Below are 24,531 nucleotides of genomic sequence, written 5' to 3' on the forward strand. Positions count from 1 at the left end.
AGTTTCCTTCATTGCGCATGGAGTGATACATGATTTTATATAAGTTCATTCAACTATGCAACTAATATTTACCATGTCTGTTAGGTCCTGTACAGTGTTTTGGGTACTTGGGATACATCAGTGCACCAAACAAATATCCTTGCCCTTGAGGAATTTAACACCATTTGTCAGTCAATAAAATAAAAGCATGCCATACAACTGTATACTTCCTGAGAAGGGTTACTTTTTGCTTTTGTTCAATAAAACTAAACAAAATAGAGTCAGCTAAGATAGTGTGGGTGGCACAGTCTGCAGTTCAAATAGGGTCATTACAGTGTGAGTCTTTAGCAGAGCCTGTAGGAGGTTAAATGGCAGCCAGGTGGATCTCAGGCAAAGAACAACTGGGCCACGGCCCAGGAGTTACAGCATGCCTTTGTGGGTGAAACAGGAGTGAGGTAGGGTGCTATAGGGGATGAGGTCAGAGCGGTGACAGGAGACTGATCATTTGGAAACTTATAGATCATTGTGAGAACATTAGCTTTTTACTATGGGAGAAATGGGGAGTCTTCACCTTTTAGAAGGGCTGCTCAAGCTGTTGTGAGTAGCCTGCAGATGGACAAGATTCCAAGAATCGATAAGGAAGTGATTGCAGCAACCCAGGAGAAAGTGATGACTTGACCTCCAGCAGAAGTAATGGCAGGTGGCAGTTCCCAGGGGTTGGAATATGTATATATTTTGAAGGTGAAAAAAATACATTGAACAAAAAGTGAATTTTTAAAACTACAAATCCAGTTTGCTTTTCACATTGTTATTTTAGGCATTAAAAAGTATATTATCTTTTCTCCTAGACTAAAATCTCCTTCCATAAAAAAAAAAAGTGTCATGATAGTAGTAGTCAATGAAAAAATATTTGTTATACAACTGAATAAGAACTTCTTGTAAAATTAAAGTAAAATTTTAATAACTGATTTAATCTTATAGTTACACTTTTCAAACATTTGTTTTTTTCAAAATTGCACCAAATTATTCTGTAGATAGCAATTTAAAAGTGTATTCATATCTCTTCTGGTTAGCATCACAGACAAAAAGATGTGCGCCATAAATTTGAGCTTTTATCATCTGGTTATTTACTCCACAGTAGTCAATTTCCATTTTCAGTAGAGTACATTTCATTAATTTGAGATGATTACGTTATTTTTGAGTAAAGTTTATGCAATTTGGGTGAATATATGATCTTTTAGACATTAGCACACCATTTAGTAAATCATTCTCTACCTCCCATAATCTTTATCTATGTGCCAAAGTGAAGTGGACATTTGGCAAGCAACCAGTTAATTTGATCAATGCAGATGCCAAACAATATTATGCAAGTAAAAATGTCACTTGGCAGCTGAAGTGAGTTCTTAATGGACCAGACGGTTTGATGCAGCTCCCAGGATAGTTTACTCTCCTTGTATGAACTGACCCTATAAAAATCTCAGAATATAGAACTAGATGAACTTAAGAACTAAAGAAAAATGTTTTCAAGCTTCTTATTTTACAAGCCTGTGATAAATTGGATTGGATTTTTTTCTCTACTACTTGTATAATGATATGGTAAAAGAATCCTCAAACAGAGACTTTAATGATTTGAAGTAATAAATCTGAATAAAGAAACTTTGTTTATGGCAGGATCAGCTAAAACATCCTATGTAAGGTGTTTATTATGATATACCAAATACTATTGATGAGAAAACTCAGAAGAAACCCTTTTACTGGAGGATGTTTTTTAGATTTAAGAACAACTCAATCATATTTACAGGTTGAAACTAATTTAACAAAATATTAGAAAATTTGTCTTTGATTTATTGGTGGCATAAAATGGAGTTTTCGATTATTGTCTAGGAAATTATTATAGAGGTATGTTTTAAAGAGTTAAATGATTATGGGTGATAATACAATAATAAAACAATGAAATGAATTTTAATGATACCAATTTCATAGCAGCTTTTTAAAAATTCCATAGAAAGAATTTAGAGGGAAATTGCCTTCCTTGATCACAAATTGCACTTATCTTTGTCATACTCCCTCCTTCGTTCACAAATGAATCTGTGCTTTTGGCAGAAATATACTGTCAGTTTGATGGAAGGAACTTTTTCTTTCCTGTGATTGTATTAGTCTGTGTTAGTTGGTCTCAACATGTTTAACACATGGACTTACACACCCTGAAATAACTACTAATGTACTCAGCTGTTTTTAAATTATGGACATAATTCCATAAAATATGGAATATATTTTAATTCAAGCCACAATACACATGTTACAAATGTGGTGTCTATTGACAGTAAATTTACCTTGGTAAAGAATTTTTAAGATAATCAATACTTGAGATACATGAGTGTATTATTGACTATTGCTCTATTTTTATGAAGGTGATGGTTTCTCCCCAGAGACTGTGGCATCCTGGGACTGGCTGCTGGCAAACTTTGGCTCCTCTGTCATATGGCAAGTCATGTGGAGGTGTCTTCTGGTCTCTCCCTTCTCATTCAGGTTCTGTTGATTTCAACTTCTGGCTGCTTCCTCTGAGGCTTTCTCTCTTTCTCACTGAGTTTCATTCTGCTTATAATGGACTTAAATAATAAGATTAAACCCATCCTAACTGATGTAGGCCACCTTCTTGCCTGAAGTTGCCTCATCAAAAGTCCTACTTACAATAGGTTCGTACCCTCAGGAATGGATTAAATTTAAGAACATGCTTTTCTGGGGTACTCACAGCTTCAAACCTCCACACTCTATCTCTGAATGCCAAAAAGATATATTCTTTCTATATGCAAAATCCATTCATTCTATTACAATATCCCATCAGCCTTAAGTCATTTCAGAAACAATGCTTAGTAAAAGGTCTCATCATAATAGGTTATGGGTGTGGTCTGTCATGAGGCACAATTCCTCTCTGTCTGTGGACCCGTGAAACCTAGAGAACAAGGTATCTGCTTCTGAATAGCACTGGAGGGGTAGGCATAGGATAAACATTCCTGTTCCCATAGGGAGAAATTGGAAGGAAAGCAGGGGCGTGTGTCTCAAACAATTACAAAAACTGAGACAGTTTAAACAATGGGAATATATTTACATATGGTTTTGAGGCTAAAAGAACGTCCAAATTAAGGCATCATCAAGGCAATGCTTTCTCTCCTAAGACTGTGTCATTCTGGGACTGGCTGCAGGCAATCCTTGGCTCCTCTGTCACATGGCAAAGTGTCTACTGGTCTCTGCCTTCTCTTCCAGATTCTGTTGATCTCAGCTGCTGGCTGTCTCTTCTGTGGCTTTCTCTCTTGCTCTGAGTTTCATTCCACTTACAAAGGACTCAAGTAATAGGATTAAAATCTGTTCTGATTGGGGTGAGCCATACCTTCTTAACTGAAGTAGCCTCATCAAAAGTCCTTCTTACAATAGGGTCACACCCACAGGAACGGCTTAAGATAGAAGCGGTCACAGAAGAACACACAGCGAATGGAAACAGAGAGCAGACAACTGGGGGGGGGGGGAAAGGAGAGAGAAATAAATAAAAAATAAATCTTAAAAAACAAAAGAATATGCTTTTCTGGATTGCATTCAGCTTTAAACTACCAAAACTACATTTGGGGGTTAAGTACCAATATCCACTAATTTGTTTCAAGTTTATTTATGTAAAAGAACCATTGTGCCATTCTATCTTGAGGATGATGGAGTTAAACTAGGCGAGAATAAAATTAGATTGGTTTTGTGCTTATGGAGTAGGAAAGTTGGTATAATATCTGTATAGATATGTATCAAAAAATAAATAGCGCAAGTTAGGCGCTCCATTTGACAAATAAAATGGTGTGTTGTTAAGACGCTTGAACATGCTTCATCAAATAACATGTTCATACCTTGTGATTTTTATCACCTCTTCCTCCTTGGTCAGGCTATCATTCCTCTCACCTCCCCTCATAACCTTTATTGACTTTATGCACTGTGCTCACAAAGTATTCTTCTTTACCATGTGACACTGTTTAATTCTTAGAAATCCATCTTCTAGCTTATTCCATTTCTCTGGATATATTCCCTAAAGATTCGCTAAGAAGTTCCTTGTGTCAACACTTTCCTCATTGAGATAGTGGATGGTGATGTCTCAGGGCTCCATTCCCCCAGTCTGCCTTGAACAACATCATGAACTGGCAGAAAAATATTTCTCAAAGCTCCAGAAAACAGTAAAAGGACCGCAGTAACCAGACAAGCACCAAATCAAGAAAAAAGCTACTTAAAAGCAGTAGGATCTCGTGGCTTCTTGGCAAGGCCTCCACCATCTCTCCCTGGCTTGGGGCAGAGCTGGTTTGTGCTCCCAGTGTCAACCCCTGGTCCTATTTCTGAGGAGCAGAGTAACTCTTTTGCACATACTGGGGCATGTTATCTGGCCCTTCTCTCTGGTGTGTCCTGAGGAATTCACTGTCCCCAAATTGCCCTGCATGTAGAAGGCAATTCACAGACCTCTCCTACAGAATGCTCCGGGAGAACAATCAAGGCATGCTGAACAGAAAGGACCAGAGAAGCTCCTATTCTTTGGCCTGGAGCTACTATTATCTTATCTTAAGTGTGGATAAGCCTGAAGGAGAGTTACATGTCAATCTGCAAAGATTGGAAATGGTGCTTTCTTTTATTCCTATTCTTTCCCAATTTGGATGCCTTTTATTCCTTTTTCTTGCCTAATTGCTCTGTTAGAACTCCTAGTACAATGCTGAATGACACTGGTGACATGAGCATCGTCTTATTCCAGATATTAGAGTTAAAGCTTTCAGGCTTTCACCATTGAGTATGGTGTTAGCTGTGGGTTTTTCCTATGTACCTTTATCATGTAGAGAAAGTTTCCTTTTATCCTATTATAGGATTTGTTTTTATCAAGAAAGGATGATGTTTGTCAAAAACCTTTTTTTTTGAGTCCATTGAGATGATCATGCATTTTTTTTTCCCCTTTCTATTTGTGAATGTGGTGTATTACATTAGTTGATTTTCTTATGTTGTGCCACCCTTGCATACCTGGGATAAAATTCCCTTAATCATGGTGGAAAATTCTTTTAATATGCTGTTGGACTCACCTTGCCAGAATTTTGCATCTGTGTTTATGAGAGATTGGTCTGTAATTTATTTTTCTCATAGTATTTTTATCTTGCCTTGGTAGGAGTGTGATGTTCACCTCATAATATAAGTTGGGTAGTGTTTTCTCCTCTTTTTTGGAAGAGTTTTTAGCAGGATTGATATTAATTATTTTCAAAATGATTGGTAGAATTCATCTGTAAAATCATCTGTCCAGGTTTTTCTTTTTGGGGGGAGATTTTTGAAAGCCGATTCAGTCTCTCTACTTCTAACTGGTCTATTGAAATCTACTTCTTCTGGAGTCAGTGTAAGTTGTTCGTATGATCCTAGGAATGTTCTCCCTTTTCATTTCACTCAATCTGGGGACCTGTCTTGTCTCACAGAAGCTTACCCCTCCCCTCCTTTTGTGAGGTTCTTTTGCATCTGGTTTCTTCTCTGTTGGGGTACTCCCATGCTGAGGAGCCAGACAGGGCTGATCAGAAAGGTCTGTTTTGTGGTTAGGTGCTCCAGCAAACGGTGACTGGGTTGAGTGTGTGAGCCTCTTGCCAACACTTCAGCAGTGGTCTCTTTTTCTCCAGGGGTACTTTGTATATGGCACTCTTCAGCTGTTTGTGTTCTGTCCTGGGTCTCTGTGGACCAGTGACCCTGTGTCTGGAAATGTGTGGGTTTCTAACTCACTGCTGTGAGGGTTTTGGGGTCTGATCCATGGGCAGAGGGGCTGGGTCCTGCTGTTGCCTGGCATGACCCCCAGGCTGCGTGGGACCATTTGAGAGGAGGGTCAGACTGGCTGGTCTGGCGCAGATCTCCTACCTGATTTTGGGGTTTCTCTTTCTTTCTCTTCGATTCAGCATTTGTGGAGTCCTTCTCCATTCTGTATCATCTTCAGAGTTCCAAGCAAGTGGGATTTGTCCTTTTACTGTTGATTCCGACGGGAGACTTTTCCAGGTAGTTCTTAAGTCGCTGAGCTGACCGCCTTGCTCTTAAGTTTCTTTTTTACTTCAAGGAACAGCCCTTGCTGGAATCGTGCTGAATTCATTCGCCTGGGTCGTAGTCACCTGTTTCGCTAGGCTTAATGCCTCATCTCCTGTCCCAGCACGAACATTAAAACCCCAGCCCCTCCAAGCCAGCACTTACATCTGTCCTAGTCCTTACTTTCTCAGGTTTTAATGATATTTCTGAATGATTGTAGCAAAAGGGCATTGGTTAGTCCCTCATATCACTAGATATGTTCAATTGATCATTTACATTTAATTAGACATCCAAATGTAGGTATCAGACAGATAGTCAAGTCTATAGTTCAACATTCAATTGTAGTGCTGATTGTGTGTGTGTATGTATAATGGCACTCTTCTTAAAATGGAGAATGTGGCTGAGACTTCAAGTCAACGTAGGGGAGTGAGGTGAACAATGGAGCAGTGTGTTTGGCCCCCTGGAAGCCATTGTGACTTTGATATTAGCTGTATTGCTGGATTAATGATCAGAAGCATAGGAGAAAGGCGTAAAGTAATAACTGTGGATGGAGAGGTGAAGAAAGCAACTACAGAAAATTCTTTTAGAAGGTGTTGTTTTGAAGGGGAACAGAAAAATGGGGTATAGATTGAAAAGGGCATGGAATCAGAGAGGTTTCTGTTTTTATATTAAGATATAAGGTTTGGAGACAAGCTATTGGATTAGTGAATATCTAAATCCTCCTGAATTTTTGGTGCCTGTGGTATGTTACCTTCAAATATGTCCTTACTATGTATATTCTAGCACTCACCAAGCTCTATTTTTGTTACTTGTTCGGTTTCCCACATCTCGAACTAGTGCTGTGAAACTATTTGGTTCACATTTACTGCCAGCATCTGGCAAAATGCAGTTTAAGCTTAAATATGTTTTTTGAATGAGCATGTAGTTTGTAGACTTGGTTGGGACTGTTGAAGAATTTTTGTCACTTTTACCTCTTGATATACATACATATACATATATATATAAAAACACACACACCTTCTGGAAATTGTATAAAAAATACATGGAACCAAATGCTATTCAGTAAACAAAAAAACTTAAGCCTATATATTCTCTCACCAAAGGTACATGAGCAACCAACAACCAGAGCAAAGTGGAGGTAGTTTATTCATGAGGTAATAAGAAAAATAATAATTAGCTATATATAAAAAGTATATTTGTAGTAAGCATTATGTACATATTGCTGTGTGTCTGGCACTCTATCACATATTTCAAAAGTATGTAATATACTATGCACAACAGTCCTTTAAGATAGGTAATATTATTTTCTACGTTTCCTAGAGTAGAAGCCATTTTACAATCACAGGCGTTGGAATTTCTCCTGTGGTGAAAGGAGGAAATGTGCATAATTAGATTAGAGCTGCATTTGTCTTAACCTGGCATAGCCTAGCCAGCCAGGCTCCCTTTTTAAGAACTCCATTAGTGATGCAGCATTTTTAATATGTACCTAAATGCATGTCTCCCAGAGAGCAGGATTAAACATATACCCACACAATGCCACCGCTCTAGATCAAACCAGTCAGAACCATTATGTTTACAGTCTTCCTATGTGTTTTCTCACTTCACTTTGCAATACCAATAACACATAGTGTGACAGAAAGTAAAATCTCATTTTGCAGATAAGATGAAGTCAGTAAGTTATTCAATTAAGATTCAAACCAGAGAATGAGTCTTTGTTCACTGCATAACCTTATTTTTCATGATATTTCCATAAACTCAGACTTCCCTATAGTATTAGTATCCAATTTGGAAAATCCGATTTAAATTTGGTAATGGTTATTTGTAACTGAAGTACAATAATTATAGAGCTTGAGTAGCTGTCTTTACATGTTTGTTGTATCTTTTTCTCCTTTCCTCTTTTTTTTAGCACTGGAAACCTCCTTATTCTATGGCTGATGAGATAATGGTGCTGGACATTTAGATAAGTGCTGGGGATTGAATCCTGTTCCCACAAAAGGCATGTTCAGGCCCCAACACTTGATGTTGTGGGTGTGAACCCATTTGGATGTTGTTAGTTAAGGGGTGCCCAACCCGAATGAGGGTGGGCCCTAATCCAATACGCTGGTGTCTTCATGAGCAGTGGCTGTAGGGGACAGCTAGGAGCTGGAAGTCAACGGATCCCAGAAGAGAAAGGAGAAGACTCTGCCATGTGCATTGCCATGTGACAGAATAGGCAAGGACCCCAAAGATTTGTGGCCAACCAGAGGATGCCAGTACCAGAAGAGCAAGCCCACCTGTCTCTGAAATATGAGCCAATAAATTCCCATCATGAGGCCAATACATGGTATATAGTATTTATTTTAGCAGCAAGGAAACTAAACCAGTATGGTAAATATTTTGTTGGGACAGTAATTAATCATTTTATGCACAACACAAATGTTCCATTAATACCTACGTTATTTCCTTCTTATCTTCAAATGTTATTTATATAGAGACCCATGCTATAAAGCATGTTAGAAGTTTCTAATGCATTATATTTACAAATATGATTTGAGATACAACTTGTAGACTAAACAATGTACATAAAATCTTAAGTATTTAACTCTAATCAGATCATTGCATCTATAGGAACATTTCTTAATTTTAATACTGAAAATATCGATTTTACTTGTGATTTACAAACAATATTCTTTGTATTACTTTCACCTTAATAGTTCATGCTAGCTAAACCAGTTCTTAAGATTTCCCATAAATCTTAGATTATGATAGAAATTGTATAAAGCAGGAAATTGTGTGATGTCTTTTAGAATAGAACCTCAGTTTTATAAAACTTTAAGTGAAGCAAAACGTAAGAGTCTACAACTGTTACCGAAAACGTGGATCAAATATGGATGTCATCTATTTCATTCACCCTCAAGTTTACTAAGCCATTACACATATACACATACCCCCTCATGTTTTGGGGTCTTTTCAAAGATTCAAGGAAACAAAATATGAATCATAGGTTTTATATTGTCTTTACAGAATACTATTTAATTAGATTAGGTTGGTTAAACTATTCAAACTATCCATATTGAATGATAACCAAATAGCTTTATCTTAACTCTCTATTTACTGAAATAAATGTAAAAATTCATAAAGAAAGCCAAACTTTAGGCTGCTATTAGAGAATAAAATCAAAATGATACAAAACAAATACAATTCAGTCTATCTTTTTTTTTTTTTTCCTGCTTCCAGGATGAAATACACCCTTTCCCCCAAGAATAATAGATGAATCACTCCATGATCTGAACCTCTGAATCACACCAGCAGGAATGCTCAACAGCCAGCCTCCAGTAGATGTGCACACACATGCACACACACGCTCCATTCCATTCTGCACACATTCACACTCACTCTTGCTATGGTCCAGGCAGCTACACCACGCACAGGCTCCTCTTCACTCCCGGACTTCGCAGGTGCTGCTGCTTCTGCCTCAAGAGTCTTCCTCATAAGCCTTCCTCTTCATATAGTCATTTCTGCGTTTGAAGTTCGGACTGGATATTCCTTTCTCTAGAAAATGTTGCATTCTTTCCTTACGCCGTTAGCTGCTTTGTGCCTATCTCTTCTTCATCTTAGCTCTATTACATTCCTTTCCAAGCTGGGTATCTAGTTTTTTCAGTTTTCTTTCGTCTCTGCAAACTGTGCTGTAAGTTAATTTTGTCTCTTTTACTTTGGTTCTTGTCATGGTACCAATTATGTAGGTGATTGGCAATCAATATTCATTGAATCAGTAAATGGATAGGATAAGGGAGAGAGCAAGAGACAGAAGAAAAGAAGGGAGGGAGGAGCAGAGAAAAGAAGGAAGGAAAGACAGGGAGAAATGCCCCTTGGGATAGCAGGCACTCTTTATGCTCAGTATCAATCTCCTTGGGCACTTTTCCTCTCTCGATGGAACCTACTATTTTATGTATTCTCTCTCCTCCACACTCCCAGTGCTTCCTTAGTGAGGGCCCATTTTCTGCCCCAAGAACTGAATTTTAATCGGTCTAATTCAATCATGGCAGGCTTATTTTCTTTTCAGGGATGGGTTTAAGCAATAACAGGCAACACAAATTTTAATCAATTAGACATGAAGTGAAATCCTAAGGAGCTACTGGAAATGTTTTTGTGGTTTTTTTGTTTGTTTGATTTTTTTCACATTTAAGAAATACCCACAAGGACAGAATTCCCTTTTTCCTCTGGATATGTCATAATTGGATATGATTTGTAGCTAAAGAAAGAGACACACTCAGGATAGGGCAGAGTTTATTAATTAGAACAGGCTGCACTATGCCACAGTGACAATAAGCCTGAGCATTCCAGTGGTTTCAAAGAATAGTTTGTTTCTTGCTCACTGTACATGTCTTTCCTATGACACAAAGTGCTCTGAGACCCAAGGGCTCAAAGGCTCAATTCCAGCACAGTGGCAGAGGTAGAGAAAAGAGGGCATGTGGATGGTGCACTTCTGGTTAATTCATTGGTCAAAGGCATCCACATGGCCATGCCTGAGGTCTACAGGAGAGGGGTGTATGCTCAATTTTTTGTGAGAAATTATACAGGCTGCTAAAATTTGCCTCGCAGAAATATGAAAAGAGCCCAGTCATTGATGACGTATCAAGCAAGATAAAACAGTTACTTGATTTTGCTTTTTTCCTGTTACTTGCAGACTAAAACAAATGGAATGGGTCATCCTTACTGAAACTTTCTCCTCACTGGTCTATTTCTATCATTATTCAAGTGAGGTGAAAGTTACTTTTTCTTTTAGAAGCTATGGACACTTCAGTCTCTTGCTCAATGTTTTCCTTGACTTTCCCATGCTCCACTGTCAGCACTGGGAACAAAAGTCAGATTCAATCTCTCTTTATACCAGGATTTTAGAATTTTTACCTCCCTTGCTCTCTTTTCCTTTTTCTTCAGTCTGGTGTTGGGTTTTCATGTCTGTCTGTGGGTTCTATTAAGAGCTCTCCCACATGCCTGGAGCACACTCCTCCCTCCAATATGTCAACTTCGTGTCATCTTGTATTCAATGTTATCTACCATCTTTCACTTTCTGATGGGAGTCTGTCTATAAAAAATATGTTTAAGAAAGAATGTACCGCCCAAACACAGATGGCTCAAAGTATTTTTCCATAAAGATCGTATTTTAGGTCTATCAAATTAACTCTGAAACCTGACAAAAATAAATAGCAGTTGATATATAACAATAAGTCAATATTAGGGTCTCATGATTTAGTTGTAATTCAACAAATTGTAATCATTTAAATAATATGTATTCAAATGACATTTTTATACAAGTTTTCATTTTATTTATTTGGAAAATATTACATACTATGTAACTTACGGTTATTGCTTATATATATTTATATTAGTTCTTGCATAACAGTTCTTGCAGTTTTTTACCTTCTCAGCAGCTCCACTGCTAGAAATTACCACTGTGTCTGATTGAAAATAGTTTACCTTGATTCAGCTTTGTCTGAAAATTCTATATATTTTCAGATTTTTCTTTCTTACCTAGAATATCTCTATATCATTTTACTTTAGGTTTTTATCTTTTTTGGCGTGTTTATCTCATTTATAGTTATATTTATTTTATTATGGTTAAAAATTTAGTATTTAAATAAATGTGGATTAAATAAATATATTCATTTTTATATTATTTAAATATTTATTATATAAATATATACTTATATGAATGATTTGTTTTACTCCTGTCATTCCATTTTAAGGTTTTGTGTTATTTCCTTTTATTACCTGCTTGTGTTCTTTTACTTTATTTCCTGCCTGCACTTTATACTGTTTTTATTCATTTAGATGTTTTTTTCTCATGTGAAAAATTAAGTAGTTCTTAATTCATGACTGCAAAAGTTCTGAAGTCTGTTTAGTTTAAGTAATTGAAACTATAGGATTTAGGGTAAAAAAAAAATCCTAGTTTTGTATCCTACTTTTAAAAGTCCATAAATAAGACATTTGATATAATAGCCTATATCCTAGTTTTCATATCTGAGGAAAAAGATATTTATAGTTGTCCAAACCTGGTGGGACTGAATAGACATGAAGTGTTCAGAGTGGAGCTTAGTAGATGGCAGGTGCTCAGAAAGTTTCCATTTCTTCTCTTGCTTTTTTCCTCACTCCTCATAATTGCCTTCACCACCAAGTTAGGAATCTTGTTCAGGGAGCTTTTCTTTTGATTTGATTATTCTTATTTTTGTAAAATTTATTTCAAGAATTGCATTACATTCTGTCTCGTAGTCATATGAAGCAATATTAATCCTATTTTAAATGGATCCTATGCTCTCTGCCAGTCTGATTATTTCACAGCTTCCCAACCAGGGGCCTGGGATTGAACTCAGAACCTCATTTGTGGGAAGCTGGTGCTCAAACACTGAGCCACATTGGTTCTCCTATGTTGGTGTTTTCATTTGTTTTGCTTGTTGTTTGTTTTTGTAGTTGTTTAGGAGGCACTGGGAACAGAACCCAGGACTTCCCATGTGGGAGGCAGGTGCTCAACCACTTGAGCCACATCCACACCCCTCATTTATGTTTAAAAGTAGACTTTTCAGGAAGTGGGCATATGTAGTATATTTCCTGAATTATTGTTTATTTTTAAATGTTATCCCCTTCCTTAATAATTGAGCAGTAAGTTTTAGGGTAAAGAGTTTTGGCACTTTGCTCTTTTTCCTTCAAAATTCCTTAAGCAGCTTTTAAAATCTGTTATTCTTGAGAATTATGCTGCCAGTTGGATTCCCTCTTCTTTATGACTTCCCTGATTTTCATGTCTGAATGCTCTTAGGATTACATATTTAAAATATAATGCCACAATTCAATAGGATATATCATTCTGTTATGAGCTTTTACTTTTCCTACTTTTAAAATTTAGATTGATGATTTTATTTTCTCTTTGCTCCAACTTTTCCTGGTTTAGAAGTTATAGTGGCCATTTTCATTTTTTTCTTATGGGCACTCATCTTAACAAAGTCAATATATCATTCTTCTTCCAGAAAAATACTAAACCATAGAATGTTTTCATAACAATCACTCTGCTCACCCTGTCTGTCATTTTGTCCAGTGCTTTAATCCAGTTACTTTTTTGCCTACCACAAATTGCTTATTTTTTTTTTTACTCTTTATTTAGATTCACATATATTCATTTTCTTTGCTTAATGGTGGTTCTTGCATCCAAGTCTTCCTTTCGGTTTCAGTTTTATTCTTTCTGAAGAATATCCTTTGAGTTCTTTCATCCAGAGTCTCTGCCTGAAAATGATTTCCCCTGACTCTCACATAGGAGTTTAGCTGGGTATAGAATTCTAGATCAACTAGTATTTTTCCTCATCAGCTGAAGATATTATTTCATTTAATAAGGTTTCTTACTGCTTCAAATGATAAATCTATTCTGAGTTCATTTCTTTATTTTTATGTATTTTGCAACCTGGTTGAGCTTCAATAATTTCTTTTTACCGTTGGTGTTCCTCAACTTGATTATAATCTGTATTATTTTTAGTATGTTTTGACATATGCTGCTCAGTATTTTGGCAATGATTTTCTCTTTTTTCTGTTTATCATTACTGTTATGTTATAAAAACATGGCTTAGGGGAGGTTGTTGTATCAAAAAAAAGTTTGAATCTCACTGGGAGAAAACCACAGTTATCCTTCCTCCTTCCCCTCCTACTTCCTGCTCACAAAATGGTAGCGGTTATCTTGTCATTATAAGGCACCAAGCGTCGGGACAAAGCCCACAAAGGAGCTAGGACTTGGCAGTGCCGCAGGAGGAGAGGAGCCAGCCTGTGCGGCATCGCCGAGGTGCCCCATCGCCTCTGTACTGCCTAGGCTCGCCCTCTTGCGGCATTTGAAATGAACAGAATGGCTTATTTTGCAAGTTAGTTTTAGTCATTTTTCTATTATGCTTAATCTATCACAAAAGATTTACACAGACTCTATCATTCTCTGAGGTTGCTATTATTTTATGTATTTTTACAGATGAGAAATTATGACTAAGCAAGAAGTGAAAATTCGTGTATTCTATATTTTCTCCAAACTCACCAACTAGATATGATATTAATGCATGGTCAACAAACATTTTCAGCCAATTGCTTAATTATCTATGACGTTGAATAAATACAAAGTCCTTGTCCAACGTTTGATTTTTGCATTTAGACCTTAGTTCACCACATTCACTTACACATATTCCAGCATTATCTCTACATTTATGATTTGAGAAACTAACTCCCATTCAAGAGTGAATTTATCTCTCTTGACAAATATATGCACATCGCGGACCTACTAAAACTAAACAATAGGGCAAAGTTGAATTCATTACCGTTCTCTTATCAAACTTGTCTCTTATTTTGCCTTGGCTAATTTAATCATCCTCTTGCCAGTCTTAGAAGAAACACATAATTTTGACTTATTCTTTACTCTGAACTAATTGCATACTCATTAGGACTTCCTCAAATAATCTCTCAAATATGTGTTCTGTGTTTTCCCAGAAATTAAAATAATTTCTCACCTGGACCATTGCAATCAATTTCTAATTGGCCTTATTTCCTTCATTTATTTTTGAAAACCATAGTTTGACTATTTTTATTCTCCTTCAAAACCTGTCATTCTCTTGCTTATGGAATAAATTTTCCTTGCTTATAGAATAAAGTGCCTTAGTATGATATTTAGTAAACTCATATAAATTTTCTTTAAAAAAAAACTACTTTCCAAATCAATTCCAAATTTTCTTCACTTAAGGTTATTCGTATTCAGTGAATGAAATACTGTGTCTTTGTGCCCTTTTTACATTACAATCTCAGTAAAGTTTGCTATGATATTTAATTGTGCCAGGCAGATACCCAAAGCAACAGCCAGGGGACACTGGTTGCTGAAGGTTGGGTTATCTTGGAAGCAGATATGGAGATGGATATCAACACACAGGAAGTATCAAGGAGTACAGTACCTTAGGCAAAAGGCAGGGAGCAGGATTTGGTGTTGTGAGAAGTGGGGCTTGGTGTGGAGATAAGGAGACTTCAACTGATACTCAGGAGCTCTGAAGCCTGGTGGACCTTTGGAGTTGTCCAAAGCTGGAGTGAGCAAACTTACCAGTCTTTGTAACCCCAAAATGACCAGGCTGCCCCAGAAAGGGGGTGTGGCCTTGGTGAGGAGACTCTTTCAGCCAAGGCGAATTCCCGAAAGGGCTGTCAGCCCAGACTGTCACCTGGCACCATTTCCAGCAGCTGGAGAATGTGTCCCTCAACCCTAAAGGGGAATCTGTGTGCCATGGATGGAATCCCCCTTCGTTGGCTCTCCCCTGAGTTTCTCCCACCTTTCCCCTACTGTCTGTCCCCTACCCAGGAATTATTCCCTCTCATATTACCTCATTTGATTCTGAGTACTGGTCACAACTGGCAAGTTGGCTAATTTGATTGGTCTTTAGTCTATTAATTCTACTGGATTCCAAGCTCTATGAGGTTGGAGAACGTGCCTGTCTTGTTTTCTTTTATACATAAAGCACAGCACAGTCACTGGCACATGGTGAACCTCAGTGAATGCTTTTTGAATGAATTATTAATATATCAACTCTATAGCTAACATAAAAATCTATGTTTAACACCTAAGATTTTAAGTGAACCAACTAAAGATGCTGCTTAAGACCACTAAATTGCTCCTATTTTCAAGCTCCTGTCACCAAACATCATAAAATATGGTCATGAATAACATTGAATTTGTTTCTGTTGAAGTTATATGTCCTCTGACTTCTGTATTTTGAGGTATTTATGATAGATGTATAGTGATTTTGACCCCTCATAATAGGTAGATAGTATAATTTTTATATTATGCTTAATAAGTCTGAGATTGTGAGTACTTTGGCCAATTTAAGTAGATGAATTTGATTGTGATAACAATCCAATGTATCTGAACCAACTTTCAAGAAGATAATATCTTCCTTTGTTGATAGCATGATTAAGCACAGCTGGAATATAACTAGACTATCAACAGAATGTGAGCAAGTTTTTCCAGATCCAGGAGCTACCCTCTCTTAAATTTAGTTGAACCATATATTATATTGTGAAGTTCTGGTTCTCTACAAATTGATAATGTTAATATTTTTGAAATTACAAATATAGAAATTTCTAATTTTCTATGCAATTTTAAAAATTGTACAAACAGAAATACAATTTATGACACTTTTAATTTTCCTGTATGTTCATTTTTTCCTTCATATGGATGCCTAGAAATGAGTTCAAGTCACATTTACCATGCTTTCATAATGCTATTTTAAGTTATAAGAAAATTTATTTTAGCTCTTTCTGTTTGCCACAATCAATATCATTTGAGCCTCAATACTTGATGCCTCACATGGAAAATCAATGCTAGTTAGAAAGCAAAACCCTTACTTACAATGCAAGAGCATAAACTAGCACATGAATTCATAAGCTTTATATGGATTTTTTTTTAGAGATATTGTGGGTGTACAGAATTATCTTACATAAAGGACAGGATCCCCACCTACCACCCTTAACATTGGTTTGGTAGATTTGTTACAATTGATGGAAGCACATTTTTATAATTATACTATTAATTACAGGCCATGGTTTAACTTAGGATTCACTGTCTGTATTGTGCATTTCCATGATTAAAAAAAAATTTTTTCCATTACCATATATACAGCTTAATATTTTCCCTTTCACAACACATTCATAATATAATTCAGAGATGTTACTTATTTTCACAATATTTTGCTGCCATCATCACCATCCATTATCAAAACTTTTTCCCTCCATGGATTTTAAAACCTGTTATTAAATATATCACTAGGGACTGAGACCCAATTCAGCCTATTGGAGAAAGTACTATTGTTCTATCAAAAATATCTTTGAAGGGAAGCAGACTTGGCCCAGTGGTTAGGATGTCCACCTACCACATTGGAGGTCCATGGTTCAAACCCCAGGCCTCCTTGACCTATGTGGAGCTGGCCCATGTGCAGTGCTGATGTGTGCAAGGAGTGCCGTGCCATGCAGGGGTATCCCCCTGTAGGGGAGCCCTACATGCAAGGAATGAGCCCCATAAGGAGAGCCACCCAGCATGAAAGAAAGTGCAGCCTGCCCAGGAGTGGCACCGCACACATGGAGACCTGACACAGCAAGATGATGCAACAAAAAGAAACACAGATTCCCGTGCTGCTGACTACAACAGTAGCAGACAAAAAAAAAAAAATCTTTGAATGAACCATTGTATACGCTTATTTTCTATATGAAAACACAATATTACCATTCAAATCCATTCACAAAAGAATTATTGATAAAATTTAGTGTGCCGTTGCATAGTTTTTGATTTATAAAGAATTAGGTGTTGACAAATAATCTGTAGTATTCTGTATTTTTCACACATTTTAATTCCCATTCCGATTTTTTACTATCTAAAATAAAAGATAAATAAATCACAACATAATTATTATGCATTTTACTATTAGAATGTATTAGAATAAGCTTTCTCTGAAATCTGTATGGATCTTTACTAGCTACCGAAGGTCTCTCTTCAGATGCAAATCATTAACTCTTTAAGTGAACATCCATTTTGGATGCCTTCCAGTTGCACATCTGTAATCAAGTTAGAGCGTATATTAAACTTTCAGATAACAGCATCAAACAGATGCATGGGATTATGCTGTGTGATTCTAAATTCCTCCATCAATTACTGTAACATGTATGTGATAAAAAGGGCCGTGGTGGGAGGATTTTCATTGCTCTCTCATCACAAGATTAACAAAAGACGAGTGTATGGTGGCAAAAGTCATAACTTTGAGATTTAAAAAGTAAATCCATCTTTCCTCAGAATGTAAAATGGGGGTGGTGGTGGTGAATTAGTGGATTAAAAGTGTCAAGGAATTTGTGAGGTCTTGGAAGGAAAAAGCCTAATACCGAGATTAAAACCAGCCATGTGATATCGTTTTGATGAAAGGAAAATGTAGGAATAATTTACAGTTAGTTTGCCATAAGCAATTTGCAGTCTCTCTGAGGCTGAATTAATACAAACATTCTTTTGAAACAAGGTTGTCCTGTGGATTGAGAGAGAAAAGGTATGTGAAGAATTAAGCACATCGTAGATAGTTGGCAACTACTAATTACTTTCATTTTAGACTGGATTTTTAAAAAGTACCTCTGTATTAGTGAAACAATTTATTGTTTTCTTAAAGTGAATTTCAGATTTTATCTTTATTAGAATAGAAAGTAAAAGATACCTGTGTGGGCACAGTTAGGATATGTTTGGTTGTGAGATTGGCTTAGGAAACATGGGTTACATTTTCTCATAGAGCCAGATGTCCTTGACCTGAGGTCAGGCCAGCCCAGCCCAGCAGCCCTTCAGAAACTCCCAGGACCCCGTTCGTCTTGTCCTTCAGCTCTGCCATCTGTGGTGTGTAAGCAGACCTTCCCCTGCTGGCCCAGATGGTTGCTCTAGTAGTTCTGGGCATGGATCACCCTTTCATACATGTTTAAATGCTCACAAGACTCTAGATCATCTCCTCCTACCTAAGGAAACTTCTCCCTTCTCATTGTTCACTTGGCTACATTCTCCTCCTAAAATTGTCACTGGGAAGGATAGAAGTTACTGCAATTGGCTTTTTCCAGTGGTCTTCAAACTCGGCACTGAATCAGAATCACCCGGAGGGCTGGTTCAACCCCAGTTTGCTGGGCTCCAGCCAGCTTCTGACGGAGAAGATCAGGGGGGAGGTTCCCGGACAATGCTCATCCTGCTGGTTTGGAGGCCGCTCACTGGGAACAATGGACTTTGACTAATAGCAAATGGCTCAAAGCGGGAGCAGGAAGGTTAGAACTCTGCGGCCAAGGATGTTCATGGTGACAGTAGAATTGGGTTGATAAAAGTCTTTCTTTTGTTCCTTTCTTTTCCTCCCTCCCATGTTTTCTTCCTTCCTTCCTTCTTTTCTACCTTCTTTCCTTTGTCTTTTTAATCTAAGCCTCTCAAAGCTTTTTGTTTACTTAATTACACTTAAATCAATCTAAGGGAATTATATGAATGAGCCTAAAGAAGCATTGAATTCTGAGAAATAATTTTGCTACATCAGAGGGGCATTGTAATTCCTGAGAAAAAGCTATCATTTTGTCAATTTGTTTTAACTCTCCCATGAAGCTCTGCATTTATCTTTGCTTGGAATTCTTTATGCTTGACAGATTAAGGAAGAACTTCCTTAAATGTTCCGTTGTCAGACCAAATACAAGAATTGAGTTCCTTCTTACACATTTCTTTGTAAAAGAATAAGATACATAATTTGCCATTTGAGAAACAGATTCAGAAAAAAGAAAACAAGGAATTTGTTTGCAATTTAAATGTGATTTATGATGTCATTCATCAAAACTCTGCTATGTCATCAACTGCAGTGATCTTGTAGGCAGGTGAGGGTTCTTATGAGGCAGGTGAGCCCAGTCAACAGGTGGGAAGACCCGGGCTCTAGCTGAGAAATTCAGTCTTTTGTTGCCCAGCTGCTCTTGGCACCATTCCAGTTTATATGTCAGTGGAGGGAATTCGGAGCTCAGTGGGGGTCAGGAATTTGTAGGGCTGCAGCACTGATGCCAGGAATCTGCGAGTTACTGCATACCTGTTTGTCAGAAGCTACTGGGAGGTAAAAATTCTTTGGAAGCTAGGGGCTGGAAGGAGTGAAGACACCCTCCTTCCTTTTCCTCTTTCTGGCTTCCTGGAAGTGGTGGCTGTGGTGGTAGCTTCTCCACCAGATCCCTGCCTCTAGTCCACATCCTCTCCCTGGCCCTCAGGACTGAAGCCTCTTTTACTCTGAGAGCAGAGGTCCCACCGAGGACAGGAGCAATTGTCGCTTCAAAATTCACTTTTTACTATAGCCCCTGTTCTGTGCTTTGCTTTATTTACTAGACTACCCTGGCAATGTCTCCATATCAGCATACAAAAACTGCTTATAATATTTAATGGTTTAGGCATTTGTTCATTTATTTATTTAAACAGCCCCTTATGATGGATGTTTATTTTCTGATATTTCATTGTAAGCAACAACAAAAAATGCATCATTATACATGTACTTTTTTTTTTTTAAGATTTACTTATTTATTTCTCTCCTCTTCCCTCCCCACCCCCACCCCCCCACCCCCCGCCCTGGTTGTCTGTTCTCTGTGTCTATTTGCTGCGTCTTCTTTGTCTGCTTCTGTTGTTGTCAGTGGCACGGGAATCTGTGTTTCTTTTTGTCGTGTCATCTTGTTGTGTCAGCTCTCCATGTGTGCGCTGCCATTCCTGGGCAGGCTGCACTTTCTTTCACTCTGGGTGGCTCTCCTTATGGGGTGCACTCCTTGCATGTGGGGCTCCTCTACGCGGGGGACACCCCTGCGTGGCAGGGCACTCCTTGTGCGCATCAGCACTGCACATGGGCCAGCTCTACACGGGTCAAGGAGGCCCGGCGTTTGAACCATGGACCTCCCATGTGGCAGATGGATGCCCTATCCATTGGGCCAAGTCTGCTTCCCTAGAGAATATATTCTTGGAAGTAGAATGGTTTGAACAGAGTTTATATGCATTTTTAATTTTAAAGGATGTTGCCAATATTTCTCCACGAATGAATCCCAGATTCTCCACAATTTGCAATCACATTGTCTTGTTACACTTCACCTTTGCCAGTCTGAAAACGTGACAATTGTATCTCAATGTGTATTTTTTAATTAAACTTTTATTTTTGATAATTGTAACTTCATATGCAGTTGTACAAAATTATGCAGCAATAACTATATGACCTTTATCTAGTTTCCCCCACTGGTAACATGTCTGAAAACTCTAGTACAATATCACAACCAGGTAATCCAGGTGGATACAGTCAAAACACTATTTCCATCACCATAGGGATCCTCTTTGCTGCATTTTTAAAGCCACACCTACTTGCTTCCCACCCTCCTCTCATCCTTAGCCTCAGACAACTATTAATCTGCTCTCCATTTCTAAGATTTTGTCATTTCAAGAATGTTATATAAATTGGAATCTCCCTATTTTTAGTGAAGCTGAGTATCACCAGTATGTTTAGGAGAAAGTCTTTCTTGTAAACTCTATCCTTTCATATTTGATATCAAGTCAAATTATATGGACTTGATATAGTTCTTCATATAGTAAAAGAATCATTTCTTTTTATGACATTTTCTGTGTAGGACATATTTTATTTTCTATATAAACTCTGTATATTTATTGTGCTTAAATTTATCATGATTTTATTATCTTATGGTTTGGAATCAAACTTAGAAAGGCTTTCCCTAATTGGTGGTTAAGATTTTTTAAAATGTTTATCCAAATTTTTCTTCCAATATTTTCCATTATTTAATTGTTTTGTTTTTTCCTTTTAAATCTCTGCTTATGATGATGGTTATCATTATCATTATCATTATTGGTATAAGATGTGAGGAAGGATTCCATTTCCAGGAGTCTACCTGGTTGTCCTAAAATAATTTCTAACTATGAATAGTTAAGTAGTGTCATTAATTGTGATGTTCATATTAAAGTACTAAGAAATATTTTTTAGAAAACCAAATAAATGTCCTTGGATTTTATTAAAATATTATAATGCATGAATTAGAGATTACCTTTTTCTTAATTTTAATAAAGAGTTTTCTATAATGGCAATGTTATCAATTTTATACAACAAATTTAACTAAAAAAGAGAAACAATGTTATTAATAATCTGAGACCAATTAATATGACCTGTTAACTCAGGTAGTGTATTGTGTTAAGTGAAGCAAGATTGGTTGGAGATCCAGTCCTTTCAAGATAGATAGATTCACCCTCTTTCTTTGCCTTTGCCAAGGGCTGGGCTTCTTGGAGTTAGAATTGTTTGACTTTAGAAGGTTGCCAATATAAAACCATTTTTCCTACTTTTAATTATTTTTCTGAAGAATACATGATTAAGTATTCCTTGTTTTATTGAAATAAGAGGGGAGCATGTATTCTTCTTATAGATTTACTAAAACTTTTAGGTCCCTGGCTTATCTCAGCTTTCTTTGTTTGCTTTGCAATGCAACTTCCTGAGAATCCAAGGGAATCAATCAATAAATAAGTAGAAGTAGAATCATTTTTTAAAAAATCTAGGTAGTTTGCTAACTTTTTTTTTTGGCTGCTTGCAGGGGTTTTTTTAGATTTTTTTTTTTTAATTTATTCCCCTCCCCTTTGTGGCTAGTTTTGCTGTCTGCTGTCAGTGTCCATTTGCTGTGTGTTCTTGTGTCTGCTTGTCTCCCTTTGTCGCATCATCTTGCTGCGCTAGCTCTCTGCCAGGCACAGGCCATCAGCTCCCTGGGTCACAGGCTGTCAACACTCCCCAGGGCCCGGGCCAGCCTGCCTTCACAAGGGGGCCCTGAGACACAAACCCAGGACCTCCCATATGGTAGACAGGAGCCCAGTCCATTGAGCCACAGCGGCTTCCCTCTGCTAAGTTTTAATACATATGCTGGTAGATGAACAGCTCTTTTCATACATATTTTTATTTTCATTATATTTTATTTCTTATTTATGGATACATTATTCCCTGTTGGATAAAGCATACAAACTACATTCGTATAACAACAAAAGAGTCTTCCTATGTTTTAGCCATTTTAGCCGCACATAAATACATCTTTCATTTATAGTCATATACAGATCGTAATATTTAATTACAGAGATAGAGAGTTCCAGATGATGGCATGACTCATCTGAATTCTTCTTAAACTGCTTTTCTCCTTTGTACAAACAAGTTACCAGTGTTCTGACTTTATCATAGTAAATCATAGATAATTTACTATTTTCTCTTTAAAGGAACTATTGGAACTTCAGCATGCCTACCACAAATTAAACAAACAATACCAGACAAGAATGGCAGAGCTTACTCATGCAAATAATCTTTTGGATCAGAATGAGGCAGAAGTAAAGAAACTGAGATTTCGAGTGAAAGAACTAAAACGGGGACTCCACCAAAAAGAAGATGAGGTATTTTATAAGTGAGCACATGCTGGGTATCTTCAAAGGAGTACTTTATGACCAATATGAAACATTTTCTTCTTTATAGGCATTAATTGGGATAAAAATCTCCACAATTTATTTACTAAAACTGATTCCTAAAAAACCTAAGTATAATGAAAGGAAAGTATTACATAGAAAAGCGTCACGTCTTTGCAGTTCTAATAATTTATTTTTTTGTGTTTGCTTTATAGCTTCAGTAAGGTTTTGGCATGCCCAGTTTGTGTGTGTGAGTTTAAATATAGGCATTGGATCATTAAAGTATTAAGTTTTAAGCTTTAAGCAAATATATGAGACAAAATTATGGTCTGTATTGTTGCCCTGGGCTCTCGAGTGTTTAAAAGAATTTAGGTATCTCATTTTCTTGCATAACATCACCTCACTCATGGATTTGGGAGTATTTTGGAAGTTTCAACAACCCCAAGTGTCTCTCTGGAAGGTAAAGGTTCCTGTGTAACACCCTGACACCAGCGACTGTGGGGCGATTTCAGCTGCAATTACAGACAAAAATGAGAAAAAAATGTTTCGACAGAAACACAGATTGAAATGTCAGTGTGATTTTGAGACTGGTACCGCCCGGCAGCAGGTCATCAGATGGTGCTCCCGTCGCCGCATCTGTTCCTGTTGGACAACTCTTGAGGCAGACAGCATTAGCTCCCCTGGTTGGAGAGACTGCTGCCAGATAATGCCGAAGCCAAGCAGGAGGAAATGTTTGAAAATTAAAGCTGAATCATTTTTCCCATTGTGTTATTTACTAACAAAACACAAGAACACATTTCACGTTTTGAGACTTAGCTCTTAGTCCAAACTGTGCAATCAAACTAAATTTTCTTCTCTAACAGCATCACATGAAGACAGAATCATTGAGTCGATGGGTGCGTTCATTGTCTGCTCTTACTAATGCTGACATCCCAGCAGATGCTTCATCTTTGATATGTCTCTTCTTTATGAAGATGTATATGCAATTTTAATGATGTGCATGTGATCAGAGCTGGACTGTGGAAGAGGAATGTATTTGAAAGGCTCAAGAGGATGCATTTAGATGCTTTTTTCTTTTTCACAATAGTCATTCCTGTATTGATTTAATGTGCAGAAATTTGCTGGCGTGGTGTTGGTAAATCTCTGTCAACAGAGGCTGTAAGAAATTGCATGGAACTGAGGCATTTGCAGGGAAATGGTGAAATTGGGTGAGGCTTGTGGGCTAATGAAGTATTATCCCCAAAGACATTACTCATTTGTCTAATTCTGTAACTAAAAAAAAATAAAGAGCTGTGGTTATATGGAAGAGCATGCTAATTGCCCTTTCTGTTTGAGGATTACTCTTCTCACAGCATCTGGGTCAGCCTTGGCCATGTGTCATTTGCTTGGCCGCCATCATGTAAGCAGAAGCAATGTGCGCACTTACCAACAGGAGCATGAAGGGCCTAAACAGGCCTCTGCCATGTTTCTTTTCCACCAGGTCTCATGTAGTGAGACTGATACATCCAAAATAGGCATTTTTTTGCCTGGTG

The 24,531-nt window shown here is 37.4% G+C and overlaps 1 protein-coding gene across 1 annotated transcript in view; it reads left to right on the forward strand.

Annotated features, from left to right (window-relative positions):
- The window catches only part of CCDC102B (coiled-coil domain containing 102B), a 349,731-nt gene that overhangs the window by 232,263 nt on the left and 92,937 nt on the right, over nt 1-24,531 (forward strand). Inside the window, exon 8 of the mRNA XM_071208584.1 lies at nt 22,820-22,990. Coding sequence (XP_071064685.1) covers nt 22,820-22,990 — 171 coding nt within the window. The remainder of the gene's footprint in view (nt 1-22,819; nt 22,991-24,531) is intronic.

This window comes from Dasypus novemcinctus, chromosome 16 (genome assembly GCF_030445035.2).
Source record: "Dasypus novemcinctus isolate mDasNov1 chromosome 16, mDasNov1.1.hap2, whole genome shotgun sequence".
In the NCBI taxonomy this organism is placed as follows: Eukaryota; Metazoa; Chordata; class Mammalia; order Cingulata; family Dasypodidae; genus Dasypus; species Dasypus novemcinctus.